We start from the raw sequence: 15,138 nt of genomic DNA, 5'->3' as shown, positions 1-15,138 counted from the left end.
TAATAATAGAAATAAGTGCACAATAAGTGTAATGAGATTGAATCATTCCCAAAACTCCTTTGCCACCCCCCAACCCCCACACTGGTTCATGGAAAACTTGTCTTCCATGAAACCAGTCCCTGGTACCAAAAAGGTTGGGGACTGCTGGTCTAGGAGAAAGTCTGTACCCCATAGCCTTTGTTTTGTCCTCACCCACCTAATAAGATTTCTCTCCTGTTATTCCCTTCCTGCCCAGCATTTCTCAACATTATTTTTACCTATTTTCTTTAAGAAACATTTAGAAAACAAAAATGAAACTTCTCCCACATTGCCACCCTTCCCTAGTCCCATGAGTCCTAATCTTAGCTCTACTTTCCATAGTTTCTATTACAAAAGATGAGAGATTTTCTTCTAACATAAAATTATAATATTGTATATACATTTTCCAGGAGATTCTGATACCTCCTTAGTTGAGAATTTGCTGTGGTGACATAATCAGGGGTTTGTCATACTGAAATTCATGGATTCTTTGAGCATTTACCAATCTTCTGTGATTAGAACAGAGAATGAAAAGAGCAATGGGCTGTGGTTCTAGTCCCCAAGGTACATTCCTAAGAAACAAGAACAGTGCAGTAAAGGCTCCAGGATGTGAAAATAATTTATTTTTACAGATAAATAACATTACCAGTTCTTAGGTCGTGTTTTGACAATCTTCCTTTTAAAAGTTACAGATGAGAGTTTTTGCTTCCAGGGCAGAAAGTCATTTAGACAAGAACTTGCTGAAACTGCTTAGATCCAGCATGAAGCATAGCGGTCTGACTAATCCTGATATTATTTCTTTGTTTTAAGTTAATCTTGTTTCTTCTAGAATGCTAATATTATTTTCCTTAATCTCTTGATTACTAAAATGCAATTTCTCTTCATAAACTTTGGACCTGATTTTAAAGTTCTTTGTTCTTTTGATTTTTCAATTGTTCTTTGAAACTGAATGTTATACATTTTGTGATTTTTTTTTAAAGAATTGGTTAAACACGACCGGATAAGTATGTTTTAAGTAAAGAGAAATGATAAAAATAAGATTTTGAGGGATGGAGGGGGACAATGTCTCACTCTGTTGCCCAGGCTGGAGTGCAGTGGCGTGATCTCAGCTCACTGCAACCTCTGCCTCCCAGGCTCAAGTGATTCTCATGCCTCAACCTCCTGAGTAGCTGAGACTACATGTGTGTGCCACCACACCTGGCTTTTTTTTTTTTGTATTTGTAGTAGAGATGGGGTTTTGCCATGTTGCCCAAGTCTCAAATTCCTGCCTCAAGTGGTCTGCCCACCTTGGCCTCCCAAAGTGCTGGAATTACAGCATAAGCCGCAGTACCTGGCCTAAAATAAGATTTCTTAAATCAAAATTATGATTATGTGAGGATTGGCCATTGTTACATAGTGTAAAAAGCCCTCTTTTCTTTTTTTTGAGACAGAATCTCGCTCTGTCGCCCAGGCTGGGGTGCAGTGGCCGGATCTCAGCTCACTGCAAGCTCCGCCTCCCAGGTTTAGGCCATTCTCCTGCCTCAGCCTCCCGAGTAGCTGGGACTACAGGCGCCCGCCACCTCGCCCGGCTAGTTTTTTTGTATTTTTTTTTTAGTAGAGACGGGGTTTCACCGTGTTAGCCAGGATGGTCTCGATCTCCTGACCTCGTGATCCGCCTGTCTCGGCCTCCCAAAGTGCTGGGATTACAGGCTTGAGCCACCGCGCCCGGCCAAAAGCCCTCTTTTCAATGAAGTTATTTATTTTAGAGTCTATTTCATTCATTCAACAGATATTTATTGAGTACGTATCAAGTGCCAGGCATAGCATGTGTTTGGCGCAGGGGATATGAAGAGATGAGGCAGGCATGATTCGTGCTGTATGGAGTTTATCACCTCCACAATTATAAGCAACATTCCAAACTTAAACGAGAACAATAAAATGTGATAAGTGTTTATGATAAGTATGAGCTTCTGTGAAAATACAAGTGGGGAAGACTTGAGAGAAACATGTTCTAAAAGGCATCCTTCCCTTTTGAGACCAGAAGATGAGTAGGTGAAGAAGCCTAGGAAGAATGTTTCAGGCAGAGAGAATGGCACGTGAAGGCTGTGGGCGAGAGATATACATTTGAGAAAGTAAAGGTTAGTATGGCCGGATCTTAGACTTGAGGGCCTGGAAGGGAGCTGTGGTGATGAAAATGAGGTCAGAGAGGTGAGCAGGAGCCAGGGCTTGAAGGGCATTGAAGGCAATGTAAGTTTGGGCCAGAAGACCTTTGAAATGTTTTAAGGATCTTAGAAGGGGAAGTGGATGGAAAGACTTAATTAGATTTTTAGATCACTTCAGGTCCAGTGTGGAGAACTGGAGGGAAGTGAGGTTTTGAGGCAGGGGAATGTTGTAATTACCTAGATAGTGGATGGCGGACTAAGGTGTTGGCATCGGTAATAGACAGAAGTGGACAGATGAAGGATATTTCCGGGGTAGAATTGCTGAGAATTGTAATTGTCAGGTTTTCGGGAGGGAAGACAGTGAAGGTTGCTATGGAGATTTCTGACTTGGGTAGTGGAGTGGAAAGGAAGGCTATTTATTGGAAAGAAAGTCAACTGGAGGGAGGAGCAGATTTGCGGGGAAGACATGATTTTTTGGGGGGAATGCTTGTTTGGTTTGTGGACCTGGAGTTTAGGAGAGACCTAAGGATCGGGTTTTATGAATTTAGGTATCATGATAACCATAAAGTAAATGGTAAAGACCAGAGAGAATATATGGAAAAGTGGCTCTTCGAATTTTATTTTTTGAGAGAGAGGAAGAGTTCTGTCAATCTGTTAAGCTGTGAACTCTCTCCCAGGAAAAATATGGATTCTCTCCCCAGAAAATAAACATATATGTAATAGTTTACATATAATTGCAAGGTTTACAAAAATGGACACTATGATCCTCAGGTTACAGAGTAAAATAAGAGAACCTAGGGCAAAACCCTGAAGAACTTCAAGTTTTTAGCATAGCAAGATCTGGCAAAGAGAACTTAGAATGAGTTTTATGCCATGTAGAACCTGGTGAATGTGGTGTTAAACAGAACTGGAAGAGAGAGATTCTGGAAGAGGGAATAATCAATAGTGGCAAATGCCCATGAGGGGGTCAAGTGCCATAAAGAAGGAAAAATATCCATTGTATGGACTTGTTAATTAGGTCTCCAGGGCTTTATAGCAGCGATTCAGAGGCAGTGGTGAGGGAGGAAGCCAGATTGCAGTGGATCAAGGCATTAGTGGGAGGTAAAGAAGTAGAGTCAAAAAGTATAGGCAGTTCTTTTTAAAAATTTTTTTAAATTATACTTTAAGTTCTGGGGTACATGTGCAGAACGTGCAGTTTTGTTACATAGGTATACACGTACCATGGTGGTTTGCTGCACCCAGCAACCCGTCATCTACATTAGGTATTTCTCCTAATGCTATCCCTCCCCTAACCCCCCACCCGCCAACAGGCCCCATTGTGTGATGTTCCCCTCCCTGTGTCCATGTGTTCTCATTGTTCAACTCCCACTTATGAGTGAGAACATGCAGTGTTTGGTTTTCTGTTCTTGTGTTAGTTTGCTGAGAATGATGGTTTCCAGCCTCATCCATGTCCCTGCAAAGGACATGAACTCATCCTTTTTTATGGCTGCATAGTATTCCATGGTGTATATGTGCCACATTTTCTTTATCCAGTCTATCATTGATAGACATTTGGGTTGGTTCCAAGTCTTTGCTATTGTGAATAGTGCCATAGTAAACATACGTGTGCATATGTCTTTATAGTAGAATGATTTATAATCCTTTGGGTATATACCCAGTAATGGAATTACTGGGTCAAATGGTATTTCTGGTTCTAGATCCTTGAGGAATCACCACACTGTCTTCCACAATGGTTGAACTAATTTACACTCTCACCAACAGTGTAAAAGTGTTCCTGTTTCTCCACATCCTCTCCAGCATCTGTTGTTTCCTGACTTTTTAATGATCGCCATTCTCACTGGCGTGAGATGGTATCTCATTGTGGTTTTGATTTGCATTTCTCTAATGACCAGTAATGATGAGCTTTTTTTCATGTTTGTTGGCTGCATGAATGTCTTCTTTTGAGACGTGTCTGTTCATATCCTTTGCCCACTTTTTGATGGGGTTGTTTGTTTGTTTTGTTTGTTTGTTTTTTTGTAAATTTAAGTTCTTTGTAAATTTTGGATATTAACCCTTCGTCAGATGGATAGATTGCAATTTTTTTCTCCCATTCTGTAGGTTGCCTGTTCACTCTGATGAGTTTCTTTTGCTGTGCAGAAGCTCTTTAGTTTAGTTAGATCCCATTTGTCTATTTTGGCTTTTGTTGCCATTGCTTTTGTTTTAGTCATGAAGTCTTTGCCCATGCCTATGTCCTGAATGGTATTGCCTAGGTTTTCTTCTAGGGTTTTTATGGTTTTAGGTCTTAACATTTAAGTCTTTAATCCATCTTGAGTTAATTTTTGTGTAAGGTGTAAGGAAGGAGTCCAGTTTCAGTTTTCTGCATATGGCTAGCCAGTTTTACCAACACCATTTATTACATAGGGAATCTTTTCCCCCATTGCTTGTTTTTGTCAGGTTTGTCAAAGATCAGATGGTTGTAGATGTGTGGTGTTATTTCTGAGGCCTCTGTTCTGTTCCATTGGTCTATATATTTGTTTTCCATTGGTGTATATATATATATATATATATATATATATATATATACATACAGTACCATGCTGTTTTTGTTACTGTAGCCTTGTAGTATAGTTTGAAGTCAGGTGGTGTGATGCCTCCAGCTTTGTTCTTTTTGCTTAGGATTGTATTGGCTATGAGGGCTCTTTTTTGGTTCCATATGAAATTTAAAGTAGTTTTTTCCCAATTCTGTGAAGAGAGTCAGTGGTAGCTTGATGGGGATAGCACTGAATCTATAAATTACTTTGGGCAATATGGCCATTTTCACGATATTCATTCTTCCCCTCCATGAGCATGGAATGTTTTTCCATTTATTTGTGTCCTCTTTTATTTCCTTGAGCAGTGGTTTGTAGTTCTCCTTGAAGAGGTCCTTCACATCTCTTGTAAGTTGTATTCCTAGGTATTTTATTGTCTCTGTAGCAATTGGCTCTGTTTGTCTGTTATTGGTGTATAGGAAAGCTTGTGATTTTTGCACATTTATTTTCTTTGAAGAAGTTTTATTATGAGGGGGAAGAGGTAGATGATGGCTGAAGGGAGGCTTGGGTAAGACTTGAGTATGTTTAAATGCTGACAAAGTAGTTAGAAAAGGGGGCAAGATAGAGGATATGTATAACAGCTGTGAAGATCCCCAAGAAAATGGTGTTTTGGATATGAGATAGAGGATAGTCTTAGGAGAGTAGACATTGTCAGTGGAAGGAAGGAAAAAAAGAATGAAAATGTAGGTTTGGTGGCAGTGTGTTGGAGGAGATCTCATGTTTTCTCTTTCTCTGAAGTCGGATGTGAAATCATTTCACTTCATGAATCACAGGATAGTGGTTTGTTTAAAAACATCATCATTACCTCATTAAAACGAAAGATTGTAATTTAGATTTTTTTTGTGTTACATGTGTATTGATCCTAAATATTCTTTTCAATTTATATTATGATAAAAGTTTGGGAGGAGTTCTTCTAAATCCAGTTTGTGATTTGTTATTCTTAGTTATGGCCCTAGTTTTCATCATCAATTGAGTTTTTATGTTTTTAAAAACAAAACTCTAAGACAAGGCCTAAGGGACTCTGCCTAGTATATCAGTATCTTGTGCTTACTTAATAATTTTATTTATTTACTGATGACATCTGTCTTCAAAAGGTTTTTTTATGTGAACCCTTACAGTGATTAGTTATATTTATTTAGACTCATTCCCAAGTTTATGTCAAATGAGCTTTTATACACTAAACTTCCAGTAACTGTAATTCATTTAAACTGTTAGTAGAAGTGGATAGAAATACCAAACATTACATTCATAGGTATTTTATAAACTAAAATTTACATATATGAAAACTGGTGTTTTTCTTTCTCTTGTATCAAGTTTGAGTTAAAGAAGCTTTAAGTTTATGACTCTATAAGCTTGCTTGCTTGCTTATTTATTTATTTATTTATTTATTTGAGACAGAGTCTTATTCTGTCGCCCAGGCTGGAGTACAGTGGTGCAATCTTGGCTCACTGCAACCTCCACCTCCCAGGTTCAAGTGATTCTCGCACCTCAGCCTCCTGAGTAGCTGGGATTACAAGCGTGCGCCACCACACCCAGCTAATTTTTGTATTTTTACTAGAGACACAGTTTCACCATGTTAGCTAGGCTGGTCTCAAACTCCTGACCTCAAGCTATCCACCCACCTTGGCCTCCCAAAGTGCTGGGATTATAGACATGAGCCACTGTGCCCAGCCTGTAAGCAGTAATTTTAAAATTGGTATGTAACTCATATACTGTAAAATCTATCCTTTTTTTTCTTTTTTTTTTTTTTGAGAGAGAGTCTTGCTCTATAGCCCAGGCTGGCGTGCAGTGTAACCTTGGCTCACTGCAGCCTCCGCCTCCCGGGTTCAAGTGACTCTTCTGCCTCAGTCTCCTGAGTAGCTGGGACTACAGGCGCACACCACCACGCCCAGCTAATTTTTGTATTTTTAATAGAAACGGGGTGTCACCATATTGGCCAGGCTAGTCTTGAACTCCTGACCTCATGATCCGCCGACCTCAGCCTCCCAAAGTGCTGGGATTACAGGTGTGAGTCACTGCGCCCGGCCAAAATTTATCCTTTTTAAAGTGGGCAATTCAGTATTTTTTAGTATGTTCACAAGGTTGTGCATCCATCCATGTAAGTAATTTAATGTATAGTAACTTGGAAAATGTGGATTTGGGATATCTAGTTTTAATATATTAACTTTAAATTCTTCAAAGATATAGTAGACATATCTTGTCATTTAACTGACTATTTAGGATAAGGTAATTTGATTTCTCCTATGAAGTTTCTGTGGCATTTAGGTGGAGAACAGAATGTTATTTAAAAAAAAAAAAATCATCTATATCAGGAAAGCTATATCTTTATTTATGTTCCTCTTCAGTATACAATTATTTCATCCTTAAAATAGATATAACAACCTGACTTTACATATCTCCTTTGAACTATTTTTCCCATTGCCACTGAGTTTCTCAGAGAATAGATCTTGATGGAAGATAGGAATTGAATTTCTGTCTTATTATTAGAATATCAGATTTGTAAACTTTCTTGCTCTCAGTTACTACTGGTGATCATTGCTAAAGTTGCAACCACTGGTTCAACTGTCCTTTGTTTGCTAGTTTGAAAGTTTGTGATCATGTTTCATACCTTGCTATAGTTAGGGTTTAACTATTCACTGCTGTTTTCAGTGTTTTAAAATGTAACAGTACACTCTTAACATTTTAATTTTTCCCATGTATTTTTTGTTTTTTTTTTTTACAGTACTCTGTGCAAAAAACCTGGTGAAAAAGGATTTTTTCCGTAAGTAAATTAACTTTAAATCTTGTGTATTGTATGTAGATCTTTGGGAACAGGATTTTCAGAATTCTCTGGTTTAGGGGTTTCTCTATTCAGAAATATCGTCAGTGTTATTTTATTATGAATGCTTTGGTTCAGAGCCATTTGGCATCATATTTTTTTTAGAAGGTTTTGTGCTTTTTAGCCTTAGCCTTTTCCTTTTAACCTCTCCCATGTATTTATGAGAATGCGTGTATATGCAGGTATGTAGATGCAGATGTGTGTAATGTATATTGAAGGTGTGCATACTACTAGAATCCTAGGAAAGGTTTAAGAGATTATTTTGTGAACACTTTTTTCCTTTTGAAAATTTCATAGGAAGCTGTATTCATTCAGGATTCATTGGAAGGTGGAAAAGTCGTTGAGCCTGCTTGGAATTTCCAGAGTGTAGTAAAGAAATCTCTGCCACACTTGATCCTAGATGCTCTTACGTCTCAGATTCCAAAGCAGATGTTTGGTTCCCATATGTGCATTATATTTACCAGTCTGTTGTGATTTTTTTTTTTTTTCTGGCTTTATTTAGTACTAAGTTTTGTGAGAGGGGATTGGGAAGTACCCAGCATGTATATTAACAATCTTTATTCTGTTGTAGCTCTAAATTATTGGTTAAAAATGATACAATTTTTAGTAAAAAATAATAATAATAACAAAAAAACACAACTTCAGCCAACAACACTTTGTATGTAAAATATTTGAAATTAGAATAGAGACGATTCATTAAATTTTTAAATTCAAGTCACAGGCTATGTGTACTGTTTGATTTCATGTGATAGTAGATGATTTTTGGGGGTTTGATTAAAAGAAATGAGCTATATATATTTTTTTTTTCTTTTTAGAGACAGAATCTTGCCCTGTCAGCCAGGGTATAGTACAGTGGCATAGTCATTGCTCATTGCAGCCTCAAACTCCTAGGCTCAAGGGATCCTTCTACCTCACCCTCCTGAGTAGGTGGACTGCAGGCACACTTCACCACGCCCAGCTAATTTATTTATTTATTTACTATTCTTTGTAGAGACAGGGTCTTGCTGTGTTGCACAGGCTGGTCTCAAACTCCTGGCCTCAAGTGATCCTCCTCCTACCTCAGCCTCACAAAGTGCTGGGATTACAGGTGTAAGCCACTGTGCCCAGCCAGTATAATTTAAAATTACACTTAATTCATTCCACTTGAAATTTTATTATTTTGAGTTTTTCTAGAGCAGAACTTAAAGTTTATAAAATAACATCTTATAAAACTATATATTTATGAATATTTATGGTTATCTTTCTGCTTACATAAGAAAGCAAATAGGATAATTTGGAACATAGGACGAAAATTACAAGCAGTTTAAATTTGTGTACCATGTGCCTTGTCCCCAGAAGCTTGTCACAGTAGAAGGTCCCAGTGGCCACAGAACTCCCCATCTCTCCCTGTTGCCGCCAATCACTGTTGTCTCTGAGGCTTCTGCTCACTTCCTACCTCATCCCTGTTGCTACTAACTGAGGTGTACTTTTTTTTTTTCAAACCTTCTATAAGGTTAATCTAAGGTAGGATTTGTCCTAGTGGGCCTGAAAAGTGGCACATAGGGTTAGACAAGGAGAAAAGGGAGGGAAGTAAGAGGAGCACTTTTTTTTTTTTTTTTTAAAGATGGAGTCTCACTCTGTCACCCAGGCTGGAGTGCAGTGGCGTGATCTCGGCTCACTGCAAACTCCACCTCTCAGGTTCAAGCGATTCTCCTGCCTCAGCCTCCTGAGTAGCTGGGATTACAGGTGCACGCCAACACGCCTGGCTAATTTTTGTATTTTTAGTAGAGATGGGATTTCACCATGTTGGTCAGGCTGGTCTTGAACTCCTGACCTTGTGATCCTCCTGCCTTGGCCTCCCAAAGTGCTGGGATTATAGGCGTGAGCCACCGCACCCGGCTGAGAGGAGCACTCTTACAGCTGCTTCTGTAGCCTCTAAGACATCTGCTCCGGTTTTGAAGATAAAATCTTCAGTTTTGTCTCCCAGCTTTCCTTTTCAAATTTCCTTCCTCTAGAGTCCCAGGACACAGCTTCTCTAATAAAATATCCAGATATCCTTACCTAATTTTTCCTAGGAAATCTAGAGGAATCATATTTTAATGTTTTATAAACCTTAGAGAGCTGATTGTTACCCTTTATGTGATCTTTATCCTTAAATTGTAAGTGAAAGAAAGAAGGAAATCTTTTCCCTTTTTCATTGGTGTAGGCAGTAAAAATTGATAAAAATTCTAAGAGTGTGAACTTGCTTTAGGGATAAGATTAGGGGAAACAGTGTGATTATCTTTAAAACTTAGAATGGGAGACTCTTGATGGCCTGGAAAGGGAAACAGGAACGGTAATCCTTAGGGCTTCAGAGGGGAGTTAGCCAGGGATGGAAGTTACCTCCCAGGTTCACACTGGCCAAGGTCCCAGGTCCATTCTGTGGTAGATTTACGTGTATACTTACAGAGATTTTTGACCTGTTAAGGGTGGCCCACGTTAATTTCAGAGACAGTAATTCCTAAATTCTTCAATTAAATATAAATGAATGTGCGTTTGTTGATCAGTGCAGTTATTAATAGTAAAATATAGTTAAATTTTTGCTTGTGATTCAATTAAAATTGTATTGAATGAGAAAAGCAAATTTTAATACCAAGTATGACTATAGGGTGATGAAATAGATATATACTTTTCATTGCAGGAAAAAATACACTGCCATGTGTTGTCTTTTGTAATTTGTATGTGAGATAATACTGTTTATTGGGTGCTATCCTTGTTGAGAAAAGTTTTATTAACTCATGTTTTTGAACTGTTTTCAAACTTATTGGCTTTTAAAAATAAGTCACTTCCCCTTTCCCCCAGAATTTTAGCAGGAAAAATTTCAAACATAAAGCAACAGATAAAAGAATTTTATAGTAAAGATCCACCATCTAGATTCTACCATTAACTTTATCACGTATTTACCCATTTATTCATTATCTGTTTTTTGGTTTTTTGGTTTTTTTGTTTTTCTGATGGAGTCTTGCTCTGTCCCCAGGCTGGAGTGCAGTGGCGATCTTGGTTCACTGCAGCCTCTGCCTCCTGGGTTCAAGCAAGTCTCCTGCCTCAGCCTCCTGAGTAGCTGGGATTATAGGCATGTGCCACCACACCCAGGTAATTTTTGTATTTTTAATAGAGACGGGGTTTCACCATGTTGGCCAGGCTGGTCTCAAACTCCTGACCTCGTGATCCGCCTGCCTCGGCCCCCCAAAGTGTTGGGATTACAAGCGTGAGCCACTGTGCCCTGCCTTTGTTATCTGTTTTACGTGTGCTTTTTATATGAAAAGGAGTGTTTTCATTACTGTCAGATTGGTTCTTCTGCAACATTTTAAAAAAGATTTCTGTGTAAGGTAATGTATTAAGGTATTTTATAGGGGGCCAAATTGAAGTCATTTAGAACCAAGATGGGTTGGCTAAATGTTTTTTTTTTTTCTTGGCCCAATTGAAAATAAAGCTGTTTTCTTTGGAAGGTAACACACTTTTGACTTAAAAATGTTATTTTATTATTATTTGCAGCTTTTCAAGTGCATTTGTGTAGTAAGGAGGTTTTTGAGCTTTAGCTGTTTTATATGCCTCAGAAATAATGGAGAATTGAGAAAAAAAATTTTTTTTCCCTTGAGACAGAGTCTGTCTCTGACACCCAGGCTGGAGTGTAGTGGCGCGATCTCGGCTCACTGCAACCTCCGCCTCCCATGTTCAAGCGATTCTCCTGCCTCAGCCTCCCAAGTAGCTGGGAATACAGGCATGTGCTACCACACCCGGCTAATTTTTTGTATTTTAAGTAGAGATGGGATTTCAGCGTGTTAGCCAGGATGGTCTCGATCTCCTGACCTCATGATCCACCCACTTCAGCCTCCCAAAGTGCTGGCATTACAGGCGTAAGCCGCTGTGCCTGGCTGAGAAATTTTTTAAAATGCAGAAAGTTCTCTAGCCACTTTGTATTTACCACTAGATGTCTCACTAACTTCAGAAAACCTGATAGCTTTTGACCATATTAGAGTAACTTGGCTCTCAAGTTAAATTTTTGTAGAATAATATAATCAGGTTAAGTTGAAACCTATGTATTTTTTAATTAAGGTATTGAACTTGTATTTTTGTTTATTGTGTTATTTAACAGAAAGAGAACATAAAAAGCTGTGACTTTCCTACTGAATTAAGGATCTGGAAGCCACATTTTGTATGGAAAAAGTTGTTTTTCTTTTATTATTTTTTTAATTTGAATAGGTTTTGGGGGAACAGATGGTGTTTGATTACATGAATAAGGACTTTAGTGGTGATTTCTGAAATTTTGGTGGACCCATCACCCAAGCAGTGTACACTGTACCCAGTGTGTAGTCTTTTATCCCTCGCTACCCCCAACCCTTTCCCCCAGTCCCCATAGTCCAGTGTATCATTCTTATGCCTTTGCATTCTCATAGCTTAGCTCCCACATGTGATTGAGAACATATGGTGTTAGGTTTTCCATTCTTGAGTTACTTCACTTAGAATAATAGTCTCCAGTTTTATCCAGGTTGCTGTGAATGTAATTATTTCTTTTTAATGACTAAGTAGTATTCCATGGTGTATATATGTATATGTGTGTTTGTGTGTGTATATGTATATATACATACACACACCACATTTTCTTTATCCACTCATTAGTTGATAGGTATTTGAGCTGCTTCAATATTTTTGCAGTTGTGAATTGTGCTGCTACAAATGTGTGTGCAAGTATCTTTTTCGTATAATGACTTCTTTTCTTCTGGTTTAATACCTAGTAGTGGGATTGCTGGATCAAACGGTAGATCTACTTTTAGTTCTTTAAGGAATCTCCATACTGTTTTCCGTAGTGGTTGTACTAGTTTACATTGCCACCAGTAGTGTAAAAGTGTTCCCTTTTCACTGCATCCATGCCAACATCTGTTATTTTTAAATTTTTTGATTATGGCCATTCTTGCAAGAGTGAGGTGGCATCGCATTGTAGTTTTGATTTGCATTTCCTTGATATTTAGTGATGTTGAGCATTTTTCGATCTACTTGTTGGCCTATCTTGTTGGTATATCTTTTTTGAGAATTGTCTATTCATGTCCTTAACCCACTTTTTGATGGGATTGTTTTTTTCTTGCTGCTTTGTTTGAGTACTTTGTAGATTCTGGATATTAGTCCTTTGTCAGATGTTGTTTTTCTTAATCCTTAATTTTTTTTTTCCCCCTGAGATAGGGTCTTGCTCTGTCAACCAGGGTGGAGTGCAGTGGCATGATCATGGCTCACTGCAGCCTCGGCCTCCCAGGCGCAAGTGATCCTCCCACCTTAGTCTCCTGAGTAGCTGAGACTACAGATGTATGCCACCATGCTTGGCTAACTTTTAAATTATTTTGTGGGGAGTGTCGGGGGTGGTCTTACTATGTTGCCCAGGCTGGTCTCAGAAACTCCTGGGCTCAAGTGATCCTTTCGCCTCAGCCTCCCAAAGTGCTGGAATTACAGGCGTGAGCCACTGTGCCTGGCCAATCCTTAATTCTTTTTAATTTTATTTTTTTAAAAAAGCAAGAAACCAGCAGAGAGACTTAATTCTTCAACTAGTTTAATAACACTCAAAGGGAAAGTTTAGAAATGTGATTTTTTTTGTTTTTGCTTATAAACATACATTTATATGTTTATTTATTTAAATAGTAGAGTGAAAATAACAAGATAGAGTGAATTCTTCCCAGGAGGAAATACTTCATGTATTGAGGGTGGAGGTAAAAACTTTCTTCCATTGAACACATTTATAAATGGTTAGGTGTTATTGAAATATTGTGCATAGTACTCAGCTTCAAGAATGATATAGTTAAATAGATTTAATACCCTAACTTACCCAGTTTCTTTGAAACTTAACCCTTAGGTTTTGGTCCTCCTTTAATATTTGAAGGCGATAGATCACGGAGTCATAGAATTGGGAAACTGATAGGTGATTTGTCTGTCCTTGAAACTTGGCAGATTAGTATCTTAAAAAAATTAGCATTGATACCAACATGCAAAATTTCTCCAGTCACCAACAGTTAACGCTGTTTTGTTCTAGTATTTTCAGCTGTCCACAGGAAATCTACTCTATCCCAATATGTCTAACACGTGAAGTGTCATTTTTGTCTCTCTAGCATTTTTAGTTCCACCTTTTAAATTTTTGTCAAAAGAATCATTTCCGTTATTGCTTTGGGCCGAAAACTGTATTGTCATCTTTGATACAAGTTTCTTATTAATTTGTATTAGATCTTTCAAAATAGCTATCTTAATTGTCATTTCCTTTCCCTTTCCATATGACTTCCCTCATTCAGGGTCTTTTCATCCTACTGTTGGATAATTACAACTGCTTCATGTATGGTCTGCCTCTAGTCTTTCCTTCTTCTAGTGGACCCTGAATACCACTGAAAGAAAAATACGACTGTAGTTCCAGCCATGCTCAAGAATCTGAAATGACTCCCTGTTATCTACCTCAGTCAGTCCAAGCCCTGTTGTCTGACTTTTAAGCCTCTCTTTTTTTTTTTTTTTTTTTTTTTATTTGAGACAGAGTTTTGCTCTTTTTGCCCAGGCTGGAGTGCAATGGCGCAATCTCGGCTCACCGCAACCTCCGCCTCCCGGGTTCAAGCGATTCTCCTGCCTCAGCCTCCCGAGTAGCTGGGATTACAGGCATGTGCCACCACCCCGGCTAATTTTGTATTTTTAGTAGAGACGGGGTTTCTCCATGTTGGTAAGGCTGGTCTTGAACTCCCGACCTCAGGTGATCCACCTGCCTCGGCCTCCCAAAGTGCTGGGATTACAAGCGTGAGCCACCGCGCCAGCCTTTTTAAGCCTCTCTTAACTTGATCAGTCATATTTCCAACAGTACTTACTTTTATACCTTAGCACAAGCTCTTTGGTTAGGTTCTTCAAAGTCTTTAAAATATTGTATTGTCATACCCTCCTTGGCACTCTTCTTATTGCTAGGAAAGTCCTCCTTCTCCTGTATGTCCTTTAAAGCAGCAGCCCCCAACCTTTGGCACAGAGACATGTTTCGTTCTAGACAATTTTTCCAAGGACATGGGGAGCAGGGGATGTGTTGGGTAGAAACTATTCCATCTCAGATCATCAAGCATTAGATTCTCATAAGGAGCACACAATCTAGATCCCTTGCACGCACAGTTCACAATAGGGTTCGAGCTCCTGTGAGCATCTAACGCTGCCGCTGATCTGACAGAAGGTGGAGCTCAGGCCATGATGCTTACTCTCCTGCTGCTCACCTCCGGCTGTAACAGGCCACGAACCTGTACTGGCCCATGGCCCAGAGATTGGAGACCCCTGCCTTAAAACCCAGATGAGTTCCCCCCTCCTCAAAGCCCTTTCTTTACTGTTCAGATTCAAATTGTTCTCCTGTTTTTCTGAGCTCTTACTTGTACTCACTGTTGGACCATGTGGTAAATAAGAGGTAAAATACAGCATAGTGGTTCAGAGCATGAAGTCGAGAACCAGACATGGGTTTAGAATCTACACTTTTAGATTCTGGCTCTGCCATTTACTACTCTGTGACCTTGGCCTAGTTAATTGACCGCCTTGTGCCTTAGTTTCCTCATCAGTAAAATAGGGATAATAACCGTATCTACCTCAT

The 15,138-nt window shown here is 38.9% G+C and overlaps 1 protein-coding gene across 5 annotated transcripts in view; it reads left to right on the top strand.

Moving 5' to 3' along the window:
- The window catches only part of SMURF2 (SMAD specific E3 ubiquitin protein ligase 2), a 117,970-nt gene that overhangs the window by 44,627 nt on the left and 58,205 nt on the right, over positions 1-15,138 (top strand). For 3 of the 5 annotated variants that reach the window (XM_015438718.4, XM_005584717.5, XM_074020122.1), the window contains exon 2: positions 7,449-7,487. The exons of the other annotated variants lie outside the window; for them this stretch is intronic. In XM_015438718.4, the coding sequence (XP_015294204.1) occupies positions 7,449-7,487 (39 nt within the window). The remainder of the gene's footprint in view (positions 1-7,448; positions 7,488-15,138) is intronic. 5 annotated transcript variants of the gene reach the window in all.

This window comes from Macaca fascicularis, chromosome 16 (genome assembly GCF_037993035.2).
Source record: "Macaca fascicularis isolate 582-1 chromosome 16, T2T-MFA8v1.1".
Classification (NCBI taxonomy): domain Eukaryota; kingdom Metazoa; phylum Chordata; class Mammalia; order Primates; family Cercopithecidae; genus Macaca; species Macaca fascicularis.
This window is presented reverse-complemented; position numbering and strand designations above follow the sequence as displayed.